The 22,098-nt window shown below is 41.2% G+C and overlaps 6 protein-coding genes and 1 non-coding gene across 8 annotated transcripts; 3 read left to right on the top strand and 4 right to left on the bottom strand.

Moving 5' to 3' along the window:
* Positions 1 to 388: 388 nt before the first annotated feature.
* Positions 389 to 7,939, bottom strand: LOC132784759 (FYVE and coiled-coil domain-containing protein 1). Its single transcript, XM_060790587.1, is given in 6 exon segments — positions 389 to 1,616; positions 1,888 to 2,305; positions 2,368 to 2,618; positions 2,688 to 3,121; positions 6,620 to 7,601; positions 7,603 to 7,939. Coding segments are annotated over 6 exon segments (2,658 nt in total). The 5' UTR covers positions 7,627 to 7,939; the 3' UTR covers positions 389 to 1,067.
* LOC132784760 (uncharacterized) lies at positions 3,241 to 6,026 on the top strand. Its single transcript, XM_060790588.1, has 4 exons — positions 3,241 to 5,191; positions 5,244 to 5,672; positions 5,732 to 5,841; positions 5,909 to 6,026. Exons 1-4 carry the CDS (start codon positions 3,310 to 3,312, stop codon positions 5,954 to 5,956), a joined length of 2,469 nt encoding a protein of 822 aa, XP_060646571.1. The 5' UTR covers positions 3,241 to 3,309; the 3' UTR covers positions 5,957 to 6,026.
* Positions 7,940 to 8,968: 1,029 nt separating the features above from the next.
* Positions 8,969 to 15,482, top strand: LOC132784665 (zinc transporter ZIP13 homolog). 2 transcript variants are annotated; one of them, XM_060790429.1, is made up of 7 exons: positions 8,969 to 9,096; positions 9,209 to 9,369; positions 13,627 to 13,989; positions 14,055 to 14,162; positions 14,251 to 14,661; positions 14,718 to 14,873; positions 14,936 to 15,482. In XM_060790429.1, the coding sequence occupies exons 3-7, from the start codon at positions 13,779 to 13,781 to the stop codon at positions 15,112 to 15,114; spliced, it is 1,065 nt and encodes a 354-aa protein (XP_060646412.1). In that variant the 5' UTR covers positions 8,969 to 9,096; positions 9,209 to 9,369; positions 13,627 to 13,778; the 3' UTR covers positions 15,115 to 15,482. The 2 variants fall into 2 exon arrangements, with proteins under 2 accessions (XP_060646412.1, XP_060646414.1); XM_060790431.1 differs by lacking the exons at positions 8,969 to 9,096; positions 9,209 to 9,369 and adding an exon at positions 10,388 to 10,495.
* Positions 15,483 to 16,659: 1,177 nt separating this feature from the next.
* On the bottom strand, positions 16,660 to 18,222 carry LOC132784666 (small ribosomal subunit protein eS8). Its single transcript, XM_060790432.1, has 4 exons — positions 18,098 to 18,222; positions 17,691 to 17,797; positions 17,051 to 17,462; positions 16,660 to 16,820 (listed from the first exon to the last, which is right to left on the bottom strand). The coding sequence occupies exons 1-4, from the start codon at positions 18,099 to 18,101 to the stop codon at positions 16,717 to 16,719; spliced, it is 627 nt and encodes a 208-aa protein (XP_060646415.1). The 5' UTR covers positions 18,102 to 18,222; the 3' UTR covers positions 16,660 to 16,716.
* LOC132787906 (small nucleolar RNA R442) lies at positions 16,899 to 16,944 on the bottom strand. The gene has a single exon (XR_009632603.1). It is a non-coding gene; the product is annotated as a small nucleolar RNA R442 (small nucleolar RNA).
* Positions 18,223 to 18,631: 409 nt separating the features above from the next.
* On the top strand, positions 18,632 to 19,837 carry LOC132784905 (uncharacterized). Its single transcript, XM_060790804.1, has 2 exons — positions 18,632 to 19,513; positions 19,571 to 19,837. Exons 1-2 carry the CDS (start codon positions 18,854 to 18,856, stop codon positions 19,835 to 19,837), a joined length of 927 nt encoding a protein of 308 aa, XP_060646787.1. The 5' UTR covers positions 18,632 to 18,853.
* A 211-nt stretch (positions 19,838 to 20,048) lies between these two features.
* LOC132784904 (uncharacterized) lies at positions 20,049 to 21,985 on the bottom strand. Its single transcript, XM_060790803.1, has 5 exons — positions 21,841 to 21,985; positions 21,548 to 21,789; positions 21,299 to 21,484; positions 20,575 to 21,240; positions 20,049 to 20,510 (listed from the first exon to the last, which is right to left on the bottom strand). Exons 1-5 carry the CDS (start codon positions 21,869 to 21,871, stop codon positions 20,049 to 20,051), a joined length of 1,587 nt encoding a protein of 528 aa, XP_060646786.1. The 5' UTR covers positions 21,872 to 21,985.
* Between the last annotated feature and the right edge of the window lie 113 nt (positions 21,986 to 22,098).

Raw genomic sequence — 22,098 nt, 5'->3', positions numbered from 1 at the left:
CTCATTAAATGAGCAATATTAATATTTTTTCCTCTACCTATAGCTCCGATATATTTTTCCTTAAAAGACTGCACTATAAATGCATAAAATATTTCTGATAGAATTGGTGAAATTCCACTTAACTCAATAGCTTCCTGATCATGAAAAATTTTGTAGTAAAATCCCCAAAAAACATTCTTACTTTTTCTCTAATTTATCAATTGTGCTCGCCATGTCTTCCTTTTGGCACTCTAACTTGGTCATTAATTCCGTTTTGTGGCTCAGCGAAGCATTGCAGTCCTGTCGATAAAGAAAAGATGCAAGAATCTTTTGTACAAGTGCTTTACAAGCAAGCAACAATCCACAACCTCATAAATGTATAAATATTTGTTAGTTCGAAATGAAAGACTAGAGTTAAGATAAGTTTTATTTCTTTGGTTTAGCTATAGTAATTAGTAGTACGAGTATGTGTGTATGTAGTCCCTTTAACATTGTTGGTGTAGATACATATTTATATAATTACATTGTTAGTAAAGCAAGTTGAAAGAAAGTACATATGCATATCGAGTAAATATAATGCTATAACTCAGCTTCATAACTATACATATGATTTGAAATTCTTTATTCTTTTGAGGGGGGGACATGGATATAGAGGAAGGGAATTCAGCTAATAGCTTATAATTTTGTTTAGAATCATCAACAACTTGTTACGATTATACATTTGTTTTTCTATATAGTATGTGTATATATATAATATTTATAGTATGACTAGGGAGTTTCTCTAAGCATTGAAGGCATCGTACATTCAAGTAATATCGTATCGTATATATATAAAACATAGACTCGCTAATAACATTTATTGTTTATTAAGCAGGTTTTGCACATTGTGTGTTCCGATTTAGGTTATTTTGTAACTCTACAACAGGTGACAGCAGGTCGTCAGATCGAATCAGGAACCATAACTCGTAGTATATAGAGTGTATATACACACACACGCATCCAGCAGAGATTATAGATTGTTATACTCGTAGAACTTAAATAAATGCCTTCTCAACAATTAATTAATAACTACAGTTCGCCACTGCGATTTAAGTGTTGCCCAGCGTCGTCGTCTCCTGATCCTGGGACAGCGCATAATCACTGCGAGATCCATCGCCGCCAATCTTAAAGTGCTGGGTCACAGCAGCAGCTGCCTCGGCCAGTTCATCGTTCAACGACTTGGCGGATGTGGGCGTCTTAATGGCAGCGGCAGCGGCATCTCCGGCCAGCAATTGAGACTGCTGTTCCAGGGGCGGAGGAGGAGCTGCATTGGCTGGAGACTTGCGATAGTTGTTGGGATTGAAGGGCGGAATGCCGTCCATTTTGAGGTGAAGTCGCTTCATGGGCGGTCCAGTGTCCTGTTTGTGCTTCTTGGTGAGTGCCTCGAACTTTTGGAGATTCTGCTGACGTCGAGTGTTAGGTGATCGATCGCCCCCGCCAGATGATGAGGAACTGCAGCCGGCGCTCACCTGTTGCTGTTCGACGAGCTTGGATTCGTATTTCTTTTCTAGCGATTGTAAAATGTTACCAATTTGTGAGGCTTTCGTTTGCAAACGAGAGACCATCTCGCCTTTCTGTGTGAGTTCATCTTCACATTCCTAATTGAATTTTAAACGAGGTAAATTATATTTTGTTTTTCTTTTTTTGAAGTTGTTTTTTCGATTGATAACTTATTGACAAAATAGCGTCAAATTACGCTTACAACTTGGGTCGAATTTGTTGAAAGATTAAACCAAAGACAGCAAACAAACCAATAACTAGCGACCAAATGAGCTCATGTTGATGATGAATGTGATCAGATGAGTTAAGTTGTGTGATGCTGATGTTGGGTGTGGAGGTTGGGGAAGAGGAGGAGGAGGATATACGCACCTGCAACTTGCGATACATCTCCAGATTGATCTGTTTGATGTCATCCAATTGTCGTCGCAACGACACAATCGTGTCCTGCTTCTCGTGAATGTCCTTCTCCAGCAGCTTCATGGCCATGTCGGACTCGGCCTTCAAGGACACCTGCAATTTGAGCTCTTTGTCCAGTTCGCTTGTCCTTCTGCGCTCTTCCGACAACTCGGCATTGACAGCCTCAAACTGTTGCGCCTTCTCCTTGTCACTGCTGCTGCCATTAGAGCTGTTGTCCGAGTGCGCAGTCTGACTGGCAGATTGTCGCATGGCTTGATTCTCGGCCTGCAGCGCCAACAGACTGTTGCGGGCAATGGCCAGATCCTCCTTCATCAGCGCATTCGTGGTGGTCAGCGACTCTACCTTGGCCTGCAGATTTGCCACAGTTGCACTGAAAATGTGTTTAAAGATTACTCGAATTTCTTCCGTTTGTCAACGCAGCTTCTAACGCACTTGAGATGTCGATTGAGCTCCTCAATGTAGTTCTTCTGATCCAGCACAGCAATCATGTTGCCCTGTCCAGCTGCATCGATTGGCGCCGGCGGTGCTGAGGACTCCTCGTTGGGCTCAGCATTGCGCGAACTGGAGCGCAAATAAAGCGAGAAATCAATGACGCCCTGCTGTGAATCCAGATCCTCTTCCTTGACGCACAGATTACAATCGATGACATTGAGACCAACCAATATGCCCATAATAACAACAATCTGCAAAAATGGCAAATGGGGGAAGGCTAATTATGCCAAATCCGAGCATAAAACATCCACAAAACAGACCTCATCGCTCATCATAAGCGCATGCGGCTCGTAGTAATCGAGGAGCGAGTCATCGCGATGCTCGATCAGCGCCTGCAGGTAATCGGATAGCTTCTTTTGCATCAGCGCAATGCGCAGCCAGGCCCGAGCACGTCCAATGTGCGTGCGCACCGTGGGCAGATCCCGAACGCTGGCCGTGATGTCCTGCGCCTCGGGGCAATAGTTCTCGACGCTCTGCAACAGATCCCAGAGCTCTTTGCGCGGCCCGAGCAAACCCTTCTTGGGCCTCAGGCCATGGCCCAGCACATGCTCGATGACAATGAAAAAGTGCTGCAGCGGCAGATGATCCGAATCGAGCATGCGTCCATAGCGCAACGATTGCTCCAATAGCTCCTTGACGACCAGTTTACAGATGTTCACCAGATTGCTGCGTTCGATTTCTGCCGTGTCGCGTGCTGTAATAATAATTGTTTTACGGTCCCGAAATTGGCGGTTTAGCATTGTTGCTTGAAACGTTGTTTTCAAATATATAGCGAACTTGTAATTTGTTGTGGTAATTTGTGTTCATCTGTATATCTTAAAGTTACTATCAAGATCGAAGCATTCCAGCTTCAAAAACAACAATGAAATCTCTATAGAAATAATGAACATTTATGTGCTGTTCTCGTTGCTATTGTTTCTGGCGCCCGGCGGTTGTCCCATCTATAGCATCGATGTGTCCACACTGGAGGTGCCCACTGACTTTCAGAATGAGCTAACACTGCAATCGATGCTCTCCTCCGAAATGCACCAATATCGCAATAGACTCAACTCTAATGCAAAACTCAATGAACTGACAGCCGCTCAGCATTTTGAGCAGGCACATCCTCAAGTTGAAGATAATCCCTTCGATCACAGCGATCTAATGCGCAGCATTGAGGATCGCATCAAGGCCACATACTATGCAGCTGCCTCGCCCGATGAACTGGATGCTCACATTGAACAGCAGCAGGAACCACAGTCGAGTCAGAAGTGCTCTCGCAGTGCCAGCGATGAAGACACATTCCTGGGCACCAATCTCTTCGGCAGCTATCCCAAGAAATGCTTCTCCGCCGAGGATATTGCGCTGATGTCCGCACGAAGGGACTTTGAAATGCTTGTACCCAAATCCTATCCTCAGTGTCTACTACACGATGGCATTGTCTACACGCTAATGAAGTACTTCAATAGTGTCAATCAACTGGTGAAGCGCATGACCGATACGGACTCAAGGCGACTGCTACAAAGTGCCTTCTACGATGCCTTGGGTGGCTATTTGCGCTTTTATCTGTTGCCTGTGGCACAAGTCTCTTACTATGCAGGACGCTTAAAGCTGTGCACCGTGGAGCGTTTGGTGACACTGTATCGCCAGTGTCGACAGATGCTCAACACAAATGGCAATGGCTGGAAAATTCCGGTAGCAGATGTGCTCTGCCAGCTGAAGACAGTGCACATTAAACCCATTCGATTGAATGGGGAACAAGGCAATGAGAATGATGCCTCGAGTTGTGCATTGCTCGATCAGAGCTGTGTCAATGAGGATGCGCAGAGGGAGCAAATGTTGGTGCCGCTGCCGCATCTGGAGGCCGAGGATAGCGATGGCTATCTAAGCAATATATTCCTGCCTTTCAAGCATCGACGCATCTACAATTTGCGCTCTGCCGAAGCTGCCTTCATACTCGTGAAGTTTTACAGAACTCTCAGCAATTGCTATCGGTTTCAGGGCATCAGTCCCAAGACCTATAATCAGAAACTACGCAACTGGATAAGGGAAAACCTGCAGGTTCATTATCGGGATGAGATGTTCTATCCTGGTTTGGGCGGTGTATTGCAAGTCTATGAAGTACTTGGATACTCAGCAAAATCTTCGGAGCAATCGGAAGAAAACGAGGAGCCTGTACTGAGTGAGGATGACTCCAAGGACTATCAGTTGGCCACCGACGATGAAAACTGTAATGCAAGGAAAACCGACAAAAAGGATAAGGAAGCTGCTTCCCGAAAACAAAGTCGTTCGGCAGCACATGATGTTCCTGTTGAAGGAGCTGGCCAAAAGACTCCAAAGGAGCTTAACAACGAGGAGGAATGCATGGAATGCGACGATGAGAGCTACATTGGCTACATTGCCGCCTTTTTGGCGCTGCTTCTGTTGCTGCTCATCCTAATCATTTGTTGTTGCTTGCAAAAACGTAAAAAGGGTATTGCTCAAACTGTTATCACTAAGAACACGCACTCAAAACCCAAAGAGAGAGTTGTCGAAAAATCGTCAGACAAGAACATCCCGGATGTGGAAGCACCACAAAGCCCCAATCCTGAAGAGCATCATAGCTGCTGGAAAACATTATTTCGCAGTCGCAAAAAGCAACGTAGGAAAGAACGAAAAGTTCGAGAGACTGTTCCGACCGAAATTAAAACTGAGCCTAATCCTGGCATGGGCATCATAGGCAGCCAAATGAATGTCTATCGAATGAAACTGACCAACTTGGAAAAGTATCTGCCACGCAAAAAAGGTAAGATTGTGTATTTGAAAATTGAGCTACGTTACTGAACTCTTTAGCTTAGCTTCAACTACAGAGCCTTATTATGAACTGGGTTCTATGACGTCGACCTCATCGCTGGGCTATCAATTCCAAAGAAAATTTATACCCCTTCACATGCAACGAGAGAAACGAGACACATATTACACGAAATCAGAGAGAAAACGTTCCAAGCCACTCGCTAAACAGACGAGCAGGGAGCATAGACCTCAAAAGGATCAGAATATGGAGCAAAGGGAATCTTATCCAGCTAAGGAAGATGACGGTATACGACAAATCTATAGTCATGGGAGCAAATTTAAAAGGCAAGAGGGCGGACTACATCGAATTGAAAAAGACGGTAGTGAGGATGAGAGTAAGTCTAAATTCTGTGATCATTCTACAATGAAGACACTCAGTAGTAGCCCCGACAGAAAAAAAGAGTCAGGTGATAGGCAAAAAAGTCAAAGTTCAGGTAAATTCCTGTAAAGGAACTAATTATCTACAGCATTAAAAACTTAAAGTCACCCACAGCGCCCCAATTGAGCAGGGAAGTCATTCTGAACCAAGACTCACAACCCATTTCTGAGGAAACTGCATCGATGCCCTGCTCTTCAACAGCTGGCTCAAGTGCAGGCCGAGAGGTAATGTAATTAATACATTATAGTCTCCAGTGTTTGTCCTCTTATATCTCGTCTTAACCTAATTTAGTCGAATGCGCCTAGCTGGGAAACTACCTTTGATGAGGACAGCAAGTGAAGTGCATTTGTGTACCCTTTTTTACTTGTTACATTGTTTATAAATATATTTACTTAATAAAGTTCATTGTCTGTTTAAGCTGGCTGCCTGTCTAACATTCTGATCTAAGATTAGGGGAAGCCCACTCGAGACGTATGAGAAAATAGCGAGACAAAAGTGTGTGTACAAAGCATAATAATGCCGTAGCATGCCAACTGAAGATTATCTGTTGTGTTGAAGAACTTAACAAGTTACTGCGTTTATGCTGTGCTCTTTCCTTGCAAACATGTGTGAGTGAAAATAGTGCAGATTACTTTTAAATGCAGTAACGGTTGCCAATTATAAGGTACACTTACAATGCATACTAAAGGCACATTTAATTGCAAATGTACCGTTTTCATGCCAAGTGTACCATTCTAAAAATGTACCATTGACAAGCTGTTAGGCGCAGCCAACTTAGCGTGCTTGCACAATTAACTTGTAGTATTGCCAGACTAAGCTAAGCAGTCTGGCAATGCTAGCAAATCAAATTCAATTAGTGTGTTGAGATGCAAAATGAGCATAAACGTAGTTTAGATAAACTAATTAAACAGCATTAACAACTACTCACTACAAAAGAAGAAGACTTAAACGAAAACGAAAGAAAGATGCTTGCAAATGAGGAAAGGACAAGAAGCAACCTACAGAGATGCGACCACTCAGCAAGTGTGCCACCGATGAGGCCCACATTCTTGTGTTGCTGATGCGGTGGTGCCGCGAGTGCATTTGAGCCGACAACGTCGCACAGACGACGACCGATTAGATTTTCAATTGCCATAATACCGTTATCCTCAAGAGTGCTGCTCGCCGCCGTCGACAAACCCGAGTAACGTTTGTTCCGCTGCCCAAACTGATGATTCGACTGTTGATGACGCGATGACTGCACATTGGAGATGCCCATAGAGTTTCCACCTCCAGCAGCAGCAGCAATAGAATTTCCAATGGAATTCCCAGCATTTACATTTAATGCCGCAGCACCGCCGCCAACGGTCTTCACTCCGCCGGCCACATCAATGTCCTGCAGCTCCTTGAGGCACAGCCATTCGCCATCGACGGAGACACGGAAATTGCACAGATAAATCGTGTCCTGCACTCCGCCAGCCAACTCCTCGTTTGTATTGGCATGCGATGCTTTTGGCAAAGCAATTGTGTTGCTGTTGTTGTTGTACGGCTGCAGCTGTTGTTGTTGTTGTTGTTGCGATGACTGTGGTGGCAAAACGGGGGCGGGAGCGGAAGCGGGTGCGACGGTGGGTGTCACTGTCACTGCGGTCGTCGATTGCTGTTGGGGTTGATTCTGACCCTTTTGTGCTTTTGCTGTTGCTGTCTTTGCATTCGAGCTGCTTGCTGTGGTGGTTGCTGTTGTTGTTGCTGCTACTGTTCCTGTTGTTGTTGCCGCTGCTTGCATTGCAGTCGATGACGCAGCCGACTTGGTCGACTTGCCGACTTGTTGTTGCATACTTTGTGGCGTTTTCTTTACGCCAACGGATGTTGTTGTTGCTGTTGTTGGCGTTTTAATGACGCCTTTCATTTGCCTGGACGACGAACTTGCTGCACTTGTAGTCGATGACATGCCAGACTTTGCTCTGGTCACACTGTTATTGTTGTTGTTGTTGAGCTTTGTCTTTTTTCGCATCTTCGACTAATCCACGCATTGTGCTGTCTACTGTAATTCGATTTCAGTTGAAGCAGCAATAAAAATAGATATCCAAAAAGTGAAGGCTTAAAAGCTGCTGCCCACACAACAACATACGTATATAATGAATGTGAATCCACAAAGTTATTCCAGCAGCGTTTTTTTACTGCGTGTTCGATGCGCACAGATGTTCCGCCGAAAAACACTATGAATATCTTATGACATTCGTTTATTGTGGAAATATGTTTCAAAATTTAACAAATCTCCCTTTTCTTTTTCTTTTTGGTCGCTGCGATGAGTTATCCTGTTGTTGCGTTGTGAATGACTGAGACAAAAGCTCCCTATTGATTTGTCAAGCACGGTTAGCAACGAAGCTTTTATATGGGAGCTTCACATGAGGGGTGTTCACGGTAACATTTTTGAAAATTTTTTGAAGCTTGCACATTTGCACTTTAAATTTCATAGCAATTTCGCGGCAATAAAAATAGTATAGGTTGTTTGTACTCACCGGGCTTTTTACGTTTGCCAGCTGGGAATGTTGGCGACGTTGTTGCAGTAGTTGTTGTAGTAGCTACTGTTTGTGGCAACTCGGGGTACGTTGTTGTGCCATCAATAATTTCAGAGTTTGCCGCCGCTGCGGCAGCATTCGAGAATTGTGTGGAGATTTGATTGAAGATGTGCGACGATATAGATTCGGTACGGCGTAAAGTGTCGCGCAGGCGATTCAATGATGAACTGGGCGCAGGCGTTGGAGTTGCTGGCGAACTCGATGTTGTCGAATCGTCACTTTTTTCATGGCGCACCAACAAATCGTCTGTGCTCATTTTGCTTGATACCCACAATACATAAACACGCTCCCACCCAACTTATTCACTGTGTACTGCAACACGCATTTACTGAATTATATGCACTGCACTTAATTATCGTATATTTCACAAAACAAACATAAACAAAGCGCGACGACACAATTGGAATACAACTAAAACAGCTGTTGCATGCGATGCAACCCCTCCCCTTATTAATGCGGGTCATTTGACATTTTAACATGTTATTGCAATGTTATTAACAGCATGCGGCTGTTGCGTAAAATAGTAATAAATAAATAATTGTAATATAATAATATAAATAAAATATTTGCGAAATTGTACTTTGTTTTTAATGTTGACTACAATTGCTCTCACAACAAGTGTGACCAAAGAAGAATTGGTATTTTTTAAAACGTTAAATAGTATATTTTTAAATTGAACTTGCCGTCACGGTGACCGCGCGCATATTGAACCAGTCAGCTGTTCCGCGTAGCCATGTTTGTTTTTCGCACGGCCCAAAACAAAACAAAAAGTGCGCACATAAGGCATACCTGCTTCATTTCAGCTGTAATAGCCCGCGTCGAAACAACCACAGAATTGATAACATTCTCGAATGCTAAATAACTGGGTCAAAATCCCTGTAAATTGAATAAAAAGTGCAACACAATTACGAATTTAAGCTTGTAAGCATCTCGAATAATAAGTAAATCCAGTTACTCAGTCTCAGTGTAGATTAGTGGCCTGGCAAAAAAAAATTGATCGATACTGCGCATTAAGAATCTGTTTGCATATTAGACCCAGCAACCACTGCACAACAACAACAACAAAGAAGTAAATGCGATTGTGATCAAAAGTCGGCGTTACGTATTTAAAGCATTAATAATGCAGACAAAGGCAAGCCAAAGCAGCGGCGGTTCAGCGAATTAACTGTAAACACAATACGGAACAAAAAGACGGTAAGCAGGAAGCGCTGCATAACTAACCTACACCTACAACCAAAAATAAATATATTTGTATGTGCTTATGTATACAGTTAAGTTTGAAGTGATGATAAAACGTCACAACTACTCACTGTGGCCATATTTGTTATTTTTGCGAGCAGCACTAAAGTTTATTAAAGGGAATCTGTGCACTGAGCAGCACTTGAATATGGCCGAGTGACTTGGCTGATAATCGAAGCGATAACGCCTCACAAAGCCAAAATATGTATGAAACAAAAGGCAACAAAAAATGATAGGCTGGCATATTGATAAACCGGTTTTTGAGCCCAAATCACAATTGCGTCGCAATGACTATGAGCAGCCAATAAATTATGTATTCGATGGTCAATTCATAGTGCTAATGTTGGAACAATATTTGTTTTTTTGTAATTTCACAATTCATTGTTATTGTCACATATTGTATACTATGCTATGCATACATATAGTGGAATGCACATATGGTGCCGAGAGCAAACGACGCCATGTTGCCACTTTTGCTCTTAATGGCGTCCTCTCTCATTTCGCTGTCTCTCTTTTGCACAGCTGATCGCCTCACGCGGTCTACTACGCTTATCATTTCGTCACTTTGACTGTGATTTCTGATTACCCTACACACACATGCAGACAAAAAACAATGCATGTGCAAACATTTGTAGTTACACACACACATGCATGCAGAGTCTGCATTCGTCGTCAAATGACACATTCTCATTAAAACGTACTTTGATGGAATGGCACGTTCCGATTGATACCAGTGCATTTGTAGTTCCATCTCGCGCTCTCTGTTCTGACTACTTGTGGAGTGCAGCGTGCAAAATAATATGCGCCATTTGAAATCGAGTGAAGAACTTGGAAACAATTGATCGTAAGCAGCCACAAAAGCAGCTGATTCATGTGTCTATCACATACATTACATATTAGTATATATGTGTTGTATGTAGTCACTGGAACCCCCCCAAAACGACTATTTTGTGCAGATCGCTTGGACATTTGTGTGTTATAAGAAGGCGGGACAACGCATCTCTGTTTTCATATCGAGCAAAGTCGCTGGCGTGATAAGACGTTGAACGATTGTAAATTTCCGCATTAGTAGCAGTCAAAAGTGAGTGAATAAAATGTTGTATTTGAGTGTGTCTGTGTGTATTTTTCAAAGATAAACAATCCACATCCACATACATGGATACCACAAATCAAGTTCAAAGCACCGGCAACCGCAGCCAGAGAAAGACCGAGCGAGAGAGAGAGAGAGGGAGAGAACAGTACTTGTCAATTTTCAATAGGCAACAAAAAGTTGGTTTCGTACTCAATAGTCTTTTGTCCTCCATATCTATGCATACGTACGGATCTGGTATATGTACAGACATGTGTATATACTGTAGGTAGCAGTGTCAATTTCTATAATTGAAATGCTTTGTTGTTGTTGTTGTTGTGCGTAACGTTCTTTTTGCTGATTTTATGTACTATAAAGTATCTCGCTCTCTCTTTCCGTCTTTTTGTCTGATATCAGAGCATCTAGAGATGACTATTTCTTTCTGATTTACGTGCTGTGTTTCAGCTTTGGCCCCTCAAGCAATATTCGCATAAATATATACTTATTTATGTACTACGTCTACTATTATAAACTGGTATTAGCTGAGGCCACCTCGTTCTTCAGGTTAACACAAGTGTTTCAGCGACTTCAAAACACATGTGTTGTTCTTCATAAAGTTGTGTCTGCTGACGTTAAATAGTTTAAAAGATAATACAAATAGACATTACCCCAATTAAAGTGTACATCAAATGCTGGGATATTTGTATGAAAAGTGTGAGAAAATGTGGATACTTTACAAAATTAATCAAATTGTTGTGTGCATCATCAGCTTTGATATTTGCATAAGTAGATTTCAAAATCAATGAAGTGAATATACATGAGATCAGCTGATAAAACAAGAAAACTTAAATGTTTAAAAAGAGTGGAAATTGTAGAAACTAAAAGACATAATATTAGCTGATAAAAGTATTCATATTATAATGAGTGTCAGCTGCTATGATATTTGTAATCAAATTTTCTTTTATTTTATTCCTATATTTATATTCAGTTTAAGTATTAAACACACCGCAGCAACAGTAAGATTGTTTGGTGAGCATAGTAGACAGTGCATTTATTTACTAACAAACAACAAACCGCGTCTGCGTCTCCGCTGATTAGCAATGTAAGGCCAAAAACAACTACAACTATCAGCTGCCAAGTGCTTGTTGTCTATTTTGTTGTTTTTATTTTTGATAAGCAAACCGCAGTCGTCGCTTGATAGGTCGGCTGAGCAGTTAAAACAGTTTGCTGTTGTCAGCTGGTGAGAGAGAGAGAGAGACGGCGTTGTTAATAGAAACCGTTTAAACGCATTTGCCATACCAATTTGGCATTGATGTACGTATACGTGATATTCGAAGGCACATATAAAAAACTCCCTCCCTCATTATTTCCATGCCCACAAAGTGATCAATCACAATCAACCGCGAGAGAGGGAGAGAGAGAGACAAAGAAAAACTCGGGTGGTTTCGATGTTCACGTTTTTCGATATTTATCCACAGTTGACGGGTCGCAAAACACCACCGAAGACTCGACTCATTTTCGTTAGGCCCCATGTTAATCATGGGGTACTAAGTACTTGGTATATCTGCTTACCATCGTCTGTCTACACGCTCTCGCCTATTGCCATTTTGAGCGCGGCGTCGTCTATTTATATTCGGTATACTCGGTAGTACGGTAGTATGTATCTTATCGCCAGAAATTGAACAATTTAAGCTGCATTGTGCTGTGCACATCAAATCGAACAAAACTAATACTGAAGCGAACTGATTCAGAGTGTGTCGTAAATCACAGGTGCACACAGGTCTTCGACACTTCCCAAGTAACTAACCAAAATGCCAGCTAGAATTCGTTGACCAGCGTTCAGTCTCCTTGTGATCGCCAACTGATTCAGATTCTGATTCGGATACGGATACGGAGTGAATATCAGATTGTATTTCGTTGTGTTGTTCCAGACTTTCCACAAAGTGTGTGAGCTTGATAAACTGTTTTGAATTTGTGTTAATTTGAATTTGCAATAAATTGCTCGTTTTCCTTGAGCACAACTCGATAGCTATCACATTGTGTGATCATATTACAAAATTCAGGGCAGTTTTGCGTCTATGAAACTATGAACAAACAAACATTACGCCGAGGCCTTAAAAGTGATTAATAAATAGATTAAAATATTTTTGCAAATTACAAATGAAGCTTAGGCGCATTAAATTATTAAAAATCGAATACCATCAATAGCTTCAAATTAATTACAGACCAAATTTTATAAAAAGTGTAAAAAAGTGCGATATTAATTAAAAAATCTTTTATTACGAATTTCATATCAAATTTAGGTGAACTTTTATAAAATTCCACTAGCTTAAATTGACTTTCATTTAATTTCTAAAGTGGCAACTTAAAACTCTGCTTAAAATTTGGGATATTAAATCTTAAAGCGATTAGAAAATTAATCCTCAAATATTTGCAAATTGCATATCAGTTTATTAGACGCATTTTTCCATTAATGTCTTAAGACAACATTAATATCTTATTTCTATATTGGCAACTAAGAGCTGTGCTTAAAATTGTTGATACTCCTTCTTAAAGTGTTCAGTAATATTTAATGTTCATTTAATGAATATCAGCTGTGCTTAAAATTTGTGATATTAATGCATCATTTATAAAGGGTTTTTATTCAATAATCCTTTAAGAAATTAAATACTTAATTGCTGCAATTATTAGTGTGCACTAAATGCCTTAAAATGAGTTCGATCTTTAGAAAACTTTGAGAACAGTCTACACTCGCTGAGGTATTAGACGACTCTTGATAAACTGTCACTTTTTACACGGTTATCAGTTATCTAGTCATAAGTCTATAAGCTGGGCTACTCGAGTGCTTTTACACTATGTAGCCGCGATCTTATCGTTCAGGGTGTCAGTCAGAGTCAGTCAAGAGTGAAGCAGCTTGTGGCCAGCTCAGTTGGCTATCGACTGTTGTGACGCGCATCGCGAGGATTTGGACATCAATCTGGTATTAGCAAATTATTTTGCTGCACTGCTCGAGTCGGTTGCTAGGCGACTTGGCTGGGAAATTTCTGTTTCTATTTGTTGTTTAATATCATCTATATCTATACTGAATTAAAATTCGAAAATAACAAAAAAAAAATGATTACATCGTTTCTTGTTTCTTGCAGGTTTCTATAAAGACAAATTGTATGCATCACTGGAAGACATGACCAGAAACTGATTGCGGCCATTAGCTAAATACCAAAGACATTTTTAAGTCCAATAAATCAAAATAGTAGAAAACAAAGCCAACAGATTAAAGACACTCTCCATCACCACAATGAATGCGAGCAGCAGTTTTTTCGATGAACACTTTGGCATGATCTATGCGAATCTGGTGAATCAATATGTCCCCGAATACATAAAGAGCATGGAGTACACACCGTGGGTATTCTCGCTGCTCGGTTCCGTTGTGATCGGTCTCAGCGGCATCTTTCCATTGCTCATCATACCCACAAACGAGAAACTAGCCAAGGAGGGCTATAAAGATCGTAAGTTAATTCCCCTTGCAATATGACCACAACAATATTAATTATTATTTTCATTATTTTCTCAGCGTCTGAGTCAAAGTTTTTGCGTGTGCTGCTCAGCTTTGCGGTGGGCGGACTGTTGGGTGATGTTTTCCTACATTTACTGCCAGAAGCCTGGGAGGGCGATAACCAGAGTGAGTAATCTTTCATTCTCTCTTTTGTTGCTACCAAATGCAGATAAGGTAATTTCCCTACTTTGTGGTTTTTCTCTGCTATTTGCAGGCTCCGACGGTCATCCATCGCTGCGCTCCGGTTTGTGGGTGCTTTCCGGAATACTCATCTTCACAATCGTCGAGAAAATCTTCTCGGGCTACACGAGCGCCGACGAGGAGAATCCACAGCCCAAGTGTGTGGAGATTGCCAATTGTCTGTTGCGTCGTCATGGCGGCAAATTGCCCGAAGGCCAGACCGTAGATAGCTGTGGCGCCTGTGACATTGAGGATGTGGATAAGGTGTGCTTTTTGCGTGAACGCGAGGAGAAGGCCAAGGGTCCGAAGGAGCAGCCCAAGAAGGTGGCTGGCTACTTGAATCTGCTGGCCAATTCCATTGATAACTTTACACACGGTCTCGCGGTTGCGGGTTCTTTCCTCGTCTCGTTTAGGCACGGAGTGCTGGCCACTTTCGCCATACTGCGTAAGCAATTCCATATTATATTTTGTGTTTTCGAGGCTAATTCACTTTTATTGCAGTCCATGAAATTCCACACGAAGTTGGCGATTTCGCCATACTGCTGAAATCCGGCTTCAGTCGCTGGGATGCGGCACGCGCCCAATTGCTGACCGCCGGCGCCGGTTTATTGGGCGCTCTCGTCGCCATTGGCGGCTCCGGCGTAACCTCAGCAATGGGTAAGTCAACTTGGCAACCACTGTAAAGGAGTTTTCCCTCAATCTATTCTTGCTCTTCGCAGAGGCGCGCACATCTTGGATCATGCCATTCACCGCTGGCGGATTTTTGCACATTTCGTTGGTCACAGTATTACCAGATCTCTTGAAGGAGGAGGAACGCGTGGAGTCGGTCAAACAGCTGCTGGCTTTGATCTTTGGCATCGCTTTAATGGCAGTCATGACAATGCTATTCGAGCACTGAACAACAGAGTAGCTCTTCCCATCCCACGCACCATCATCAACGATCGCCAGCAACAAACAACAGCAACTAAGGAATCGATTTAGGATAAAAGTTGCTCTAAACTAAATTTTCTGTTATCTTCGCAGCCACTGCAAAAAATTCCAAAAATTTTTCATTTGGCAGTACAAATTGCCAGTTATTCGATTAGAACAGAACTACATAGATATGTTAATTAACACTTCGACTACGAATAACTGGCACCGTTTGTGTTATTGTAATTATAGCCAACTCTAAAATACGAATGATATTTGAACTATTGTTATTGATTACGTATATTTTGTACCATAACTGTATGAATTAAAATTGCATAGAAACAAGCGAAAAATATACACATAAATATACTTCTCATTTAAGCAAAACATTATTGTTTTCTTTTTTTTACTTTTTGAGTTATTTCGCATTGGCGAAAGAAATTAGTGATGGCTACTATTGAATTTCAGAAATGAATACCTAAGCAGCCACCTAATTGACGTAATCCTAGCTCTAGTCGTCTTTTTTTGAAGTCTATGATTATAATAATATAATAAATTAGAATTGATGTCGATACATAAATAATTGAAATTGTATCCAATTCTGTAATTGATCCATGTGTAATCTTTTATTAGTGAAGGACTCAACTGCTAACACATTTTTGCTCCTTCAAATAAAGATAAGGAATCCAGATTTAAAATCTACTCCTTGGTTAAATTAATACTTCATTGGATTAACAAAATAACCAGTAAATAAACACACCATCCGATACGAAAGAACAATTATACATTTCTAAAATACACAAATGTCTGCAAATTAATTAGTATTAGATATACAATTCTGATTAGATAATATATTTTGTTATTTCCTTCAATTGCATTTGTAACTGCAGCAAAGATTGTTTACAATATTCTTTTACTGATGGATTTGTCAGCTTCAGGTGACGAAATTGATTAGTGATGACTTCAACTCAATTACAGGAAACTAATCGACAGGAAGGAATATATGTTTATCTTTCAGCTACCTGATGGACATAACCCAACCTCGTCATGCTGATTAACAATAGCTCATGGTATCGGTCACGTCTCTTGTAAAGCCTTTTATACCCATAGTCCGGGGAATTAAAGTTCTTGCTATCACAATACAATGGATGGGAAGTGTTCGAACTATGTAGCAATTATATCGAATTTTCAGCCATAAACAATAGATGTCAACTTGAAAAACTCGCCCAACTAATACCTAACACGTTAAGATAATAAGCATTAGTTATATAAAAAAGATTCGACTACCATTTTGTTGACTATTCCCTGATATAATTATTTCAACATACAAATCAAATTAAACTACCTTGTAATTAACTTCAAGATTTCTGCATTAAAGAATACGTATATATTCAGCTTTTGTAAAAGGTCGCTCTCTTTTTGATTTTAATAGAAATTATGTTATATTACAAACAAAAACTATTGAACATAGTTGAATTGCAATAGCGATCAATTAGTAAGGTTTTAAAAGTTTTTCTTATAAAAAAACAAGCCGTTTTATTTGTTTCTGTTTGCAAATCAGTTGTTTGTTTTGCATTCTTATCTAGTGCCTTTATTTCTTAGACTTGATCTTCTTAAGGTAGAATTCCAATTCCTTGCCTTCCAGAATGTAGCCATCGGAGCGACCGCACTGTCCGGGGCGGGAAGAGATACAAGCTGCAGATAGAGAGAAGAAATACATTAGATAGAGAAACATTCAAAACAAAAGTGTAGCTAAAGAGTTTATACGAATGTCATCAGAGTAACTATGACAAGCAAAAATCACACCCAGCTGGCTGCAACGCACTTAAAACAAGATTGATGCATAAAAGTAGCTGGATCGCTAGAGTTCTTTCATCATCGACTAGCAAACTAACTTAAAAAAAAAGAGGGGAATAGAAACATACCCAAGATGCGACCAGAGGTGAACTGATCCTCAAGAGCCTGCTCGACCTTGCCGTACTTTTGGCGTTCCAGATACTTCTTCATGGTCTTTTCGCTGCGCTTCTTGGTCAGCACATCGTTCTCATCCTCCTTCTGTGCGTGCTTGGGATTACGCTTGCGTCCCAAAGGCAGCACATAGTGTGACTCGTACCATTGACGGAATGGCGTGGCATCGATGACAACAATGCTGTTCTTCACCAGCGTCTTGGTGCGCACCAGCTCGTTGTTGGAGGCATTGTACACAACATCGGCAATACGAGTTTTGCGGGCAACACCCTCAGAGGCCCACGCAAAGTTGCCGTTCTCGAGGCGCAGAGCGCGGAACTTGGTGTTACCACCACGAGTGCGCACGGTGTGCACGCGGGAAGAGCCAAGCTGTAAGATAAAAAGATAGGTTATAATATGGCGAACATATCACAAGTCAGATGTAGAGAATCATTTATTGATATCAGTAGTCCGAACATAATGCATTTAAATCATCAAAGATATATTGCTCACGAACAAGTCGCGTGCTTATTGCAGTTGACACGCGTTAACATCATTTAACAACAATGGCGATATACAGTTAATATGGGCTGAGTGAGGGCGGGAGGGGTAACTCACCTTGGTGTTGGCAGCGGGGCGGCCCAACTCGAACTTGCGCTTCTTGCGGAGCGACTTACGCTTGCCACCAGTGGCGCGACGCTTGTGTGAACTATCACGGCTAATACCTTAAATCGATACAAATAAAATACAAATTACAATCCATTCAATTTTTAAGTTAAACATCAAGAAAATCGCACCAACACACACATACACACATGCACACACAACACTGTAGCACGCGGTGGTGCTTGCCTGCTGTTCAAATTTCAAAAGCCACAAATATATAGCGAATTTTACATTTTTCACATATTCCTTAATTGCAACGCTTGCATTCGTGTATTCTGTGCACTTTTGTAGTGTTTTTAAGCATATCACTGACGATTTTCTTGATATTTTAACGCATTTTCATCAAGCCGACGACTCACCCATGTTCGAGTAAAAAGCGAGAAAGAAAGGAAAAGACACGCACAACCTCGTGTCAAAAATTTTTAGGTTATCGAATGGGCAGTACTAGTGCAATTTGACAGCGATGGGCAGCACTTATACAGGGTTGCTATCAAATGACTGCCAACTTTTGGCAAAATAATATATTTATTAAATAAATGTAGATCAATTAACAACAATTTAACAAATATATGTATATATAATTATATAGATCGATTTAATAATAAATAATAATTACAACTACATTTTATAATTAATTATTACTTCTTTCGATATTTCTCCACTTCTATTTGTTCATTTATTTATTATTGTTCATCATTAAAAAAAGTCATTATTGCTTTAACATAATATAAGAATAATATCAAAGTGTATAAATTCCAAATAATAAAAAAACATATTGCGCGCGTTCACGGATTTGGAATAATAGTTCAATTGCGTCAAAAAGAACTACCAGTCGATATATATCGATTAATGTGTCAATTTGCCCATTACTAGCAAACAAACGGCATCGATATTGTCGATACATCGAGGGTCTCTCTATCCCAACTGTACACGAACTAAAAATACACTTGTCGTTCAGGATTATTGAAGTTGTTCGAGCGAACCAAATTCGGAGCGATTCTCCAATCCAACAAAATACGCAAAACGAACCAGACATTGATAAACCAAAGCACAAAATTGTATTGTGTGTAAACAAAAACCGGACGCTTGCTGAACCAACGACCAACGTCATAAATATGGTAGGCAGGAATGCCAAAGCATTGTCACATTTCCACCGCCTCACCGAGTACGTTGTGCAATGCAAGCATTGTGATAAGACGCTGTCATCTAAACACACATCCTCGAATCTAACGCGCCACCTAATTCGCAATCACAAACTTCTCGCTCGCGCCATATTTGCCGGCGACGAGGGAAAAATGCTGGCGGAACTGCGCGAGGAACTCAACGCAACCGATGCGGAGCCCGATCTCCATTTGGGCGCAGATGTCAACATGGGAGAGCGCGAGACTAAAACTGCAGTACGCACCATAATTGACAATCAGCAACAGCAGCGTCACGAGCAGCAACATCATCACCCCGAGATGCGCAACAAAGTCATTGGCAAAAACAACAAACTGTGGGCGCATTTTGTGCGCATTTCCGAGTTTATGGCAAAGTGCAAGCATTGTAGCAAAACGCTCTCATCAAAGCATTCGTCGTCCAATTTGATGCGACACATTATCCGGCGCCATCACAATTTCTCCAAAAATCTTAGCTATTCTCAACACAGTCTGATATCACCTAAGAAGGAGCTGTTAAAGGGCGAGGAGCGTCGTCAAGTCGATCCATTGGAAAAGGTGGACTTTGATGATGTCGATAGCATCATTGAGAAGGTCACGGACCATATGGATGATGAAGTAAGTTCATTGAAATATTCTGTTCATTAGATGTAAATTAATTAATTTATGTCGCAGGAACCCTTCTATGAATATGTGGTGGACAATACAGAAATGATGGTGCCGCGACACTGTGAAGAAGAACCCTCCAATCTGACCAATTCCATGGAGCATCCAGGCGACACAAATTCTCTGACGGAGCCCACTACACAATTGGATGAAAAGCTAAAGGCGGAGACCATTTATTACAATGAGATGGCTGAATTGGCCAGGGCCAAGAGACGTTTGATTGATCTGCAGGCAAAGAAACTGTTACTGGACATGAACGTAGTCGATGACAATTGATTAATTAACATAAAAATTAATTCATTTGCTTGTTATAATAGTAGAGGATGTAAGCACATTAATGTTAGGTTGGTTTATGTAACAGTTTGAACTTAAAAAACTTACACATTACACTTATATACATAATTATAAACTATATGCTATGCTACGAATATACGATCTATGTATACATTAATTTGTAGTTGTTGTATTGACAAGTTCTTTCAGCTTCTCAAATTCCAAACGCTCTTTGCGCACCTGTTGCGCCACCAGAAACTTTTGCATGCGATAGAAACCAGCTTTTTTCGCTGAAATACATAGCCTGCTGTCGCAAAACATCCTCTTTTAGTTCCCTCATCAGTGGAGTATCATCCGACTGTATTGTTGTCGTTACCAGCTGCGCATCGTTGCTCTGATTGCTCAGATCGGAATAGGCATTTTCACCCGATTGCAGCGATGGTGATTTTTCACCTGCAGCACTTTCATATAAGTCAGCTCCGATTTCTTCTACATCGTTGAGATCATCTTCCACTTCGATGATGTCGTTGTAAAGAGCTTCATCGGAGATGGGCGCTAAAATCTCTAATGGCTCGGCTCGCTCGCCACTGTCTCCGCCTGAATTGCTATCCTCACTAATCACTGCGGAGTAAAGCGTGCCCAGCTCGTCTCTCTCCTGTTCCACAACAGCATAGTCCTATAAAAAGCGAATTGTTTAAGTCAATAATCATTATAAGATATATAAATACAAACCAACTTACATCATCGTACTCGCATCGCATTGCCGCCCCATGAATCTTGATCATGTGCCTGCTAATGGTATCCTCCATGTGTTCGTTATCTTCAAATTGCTCTGCACACATTTGACACTTCCACACTCCAGACTCGCTGGTTGCCTCGCAAAAGCTAAAGAACGAACTTTCCATGTCTGCATCTTGTGATTCCAACTTAACACCCACTTGGCTGGCATCCTGTAGATGCCATATAATGTTGTGCATGCGATGCAGATGTCGCTGTAGATTACTGGTGCCCTGATACGACAAGTTCTTCAGACACACACGACAACGCACCGTGTCCTCCGAGAGTCGTGTTATGTACTTCCAGACGACGCTGCCAATGATGCTGCGCCGGGTCGATGGCAATCCCTGTTCATTGGAAGTGCTGGATGTTGCGACATCTTGCACATTATCACTGGACTCCACTTTTACCACGGTCGTCTCGTCCATGATGTCGTGTCTGCGCTGCAAATGCGTGATCACATTTGCTGTGCCGTGGAAACGCATGCGTCTGTTGCACAGCTTGCAGAGCACCGTGTTCTTCGACAGCTTATCACAATAGTTCCACACGTAACTGGAGCCTTTGCGTTCCCTTCTAAAGGCCGAAGCGGGATCTGCGCCAAACTGTAGGCTGCGTGGCATATGATATGTCTAGTATGGAACTTGTTTTAATTTATATCATTACTAATGTTTATATTAGACTGCTTACGACTTCTTCGATCTTCTCCGCGTGCATTCGCTTCAGATGCTTGGTGATATTGGAGGTGTTGCCACCGCCAAAGTATAGCACCTTCTTGCAGAGATGGCACAGTGCCCGCTTGTGATCCAGCTTGGTGCAGAAGTTCCACACAATGCTGCGATTTGGACGACCTTTTTTAACAGCATCGTCAGGTTGCTGCAATTGGAAAACAAACTTTTGTTATCAATGCGGTTTATATATTGCGGGCCTTGGACTGACCACATCATTGACGCCATGCACAGTTTGCAGGTGACGCCCCAGGTTGGCGGTCTTGTTGCCAAATGTTTCGTTGCAGATCTGACACCTGTAGACATCCGAGTGATCGGGAACTGGATTAAAATAATTCCAGACGTAGCTGCGACGTTTGTTCTTCATGGATTTTGTAAGCGAGCGTGTGTTTTCTAGCTGTTCATTGTCGGCTTCCATATCGACCATGGCATCACTGTCCTCCGACATCTCATCTGTAATTTAACGCTTTAATAAACGTTGCAAATTCAAAACTTACAACTTACATCTCAATTTCATGTTTCCCTCGTTCATCATCTCTGGCTTTTGGCGATGCACTCAATATATATATGTATATCGACAGTAATTTCGATAACTGGTTCCAAGGCGGTTAATATATCAAAATTAATGCTAAAACACCATTTATAAAATTAGTTTCGAATATAGATTATTTATAATTAAATATAATAAATTTCAATAATTTTGAAATTTACTACGCTTAAAATATCCAAGTTATTTGTGTTTGTAATAATCGTTACCATCGC

Source organism: Drosophila nasuta, chromosome 2R (assembly GCF_023558535.2).
Source record: "Drosophila nasuta strain 15112-1781.00 chromosome 2R, ASM2355853v1, whole genome shotgun sequence".
Classification (NCBI taxonomy): Eukaryota; Metazoa; Arthropoda; class Insecta; order Diptera; family Drosophilidae; genus Drosophila; species Drosophila nasuta.
Note: the sequence above shows the minus strand (reverse complement) of the source record. Positions and strands in the feature narration are given on the sequence as shown.

Coding starts and splice junctions, on each gene's coding strand:
- LOC132784666 (XM_060790432.1), bottom strand. Junction 17,463..17,690: donor GCCCCGCTGCCAACACCAAG/GTGAGTTACCCC, acceptor TTTATCTTACAG/CTTGGCTCTTCCCGCGTGCA. Junction 16,821..17,050: donor CACCTCTGGTCGCATCTTGG/GTATGTTTCTAT, acceptor CTCTATCTGCAG/CTTGTATCTCTTCCCGCCCC.
- LOC132784904 (XM_060790803.1), bottom strand. CDS start 21,871: ATGATGAACGAGGGAAACATGAAATTGAGAT. Junction 21,790..21,840: donor GGGAAACATGAAATTGAGAT/GTAAGTTGTAAG, acceptor GTTAAATTACAG/ATGAGATGTCGGAGGACAGT. Junction 20,511..20,574: donor TGCGATGCGAGTACGATGAT/GTAAGTTGGTTT, acceptor CGCTTTTTATAG/GACTATGCTGTTGTGGAACA.
- LOC132784760 (XM_060790588.1), top strand. CDS start 3,310: ATGAACATTTATGTGCTGTTCTCGTTGCTATTGTTTCTGGCGCCCGGC. Junction 5,192..5,243: donor GTATCTGCCACGCAAAAAAG/GTAAGATTGTGT, acceptor TCTTTAGCTTAG/CTTCAACTACAGAGCCTTAT. Junction 5,842..5,908: donor GCTCAAGTGCAGGCCGAGAG/GTAATGTAATTA, acceptor AACCTAATTTAG/TCGAATGCGCCTAGCTGGGA.
- LOC132784905 (XM_060790804.1), top strand. CDS start 18,854: ATGGTAGGCAGGAATGCCAAAGCATTGTCACATTTCCACCGCCTCACC. Junction 19,514..19,570: donor CGGACCATATGGATGATGAA/GTAAGTTCATTG, acceptor TTTATGTCGCAG/GAACCCTTCTATGAATATGT.
- LOC132784665 (XM_060790429.1), top strand. CDS start 13,779: ATGAATGCGAGCAGCAGTTTTTTCGATGAACACTTTGGCATGATCTAT. Junction 14,662..14,717: donor GGCCACTTTCGCCATACTGC/GTAAGCAATTCC, acceptor CTTTTATTGCAG/TCCATGAAATTCCACACGAA. Junction 14,874..14,935: donor CGGCGTAACCTCAGCAATGG/GTAAGTCAACTT, acceptor TGCTCTTCGCAG/AGGCGCGCACATCTTGGATC.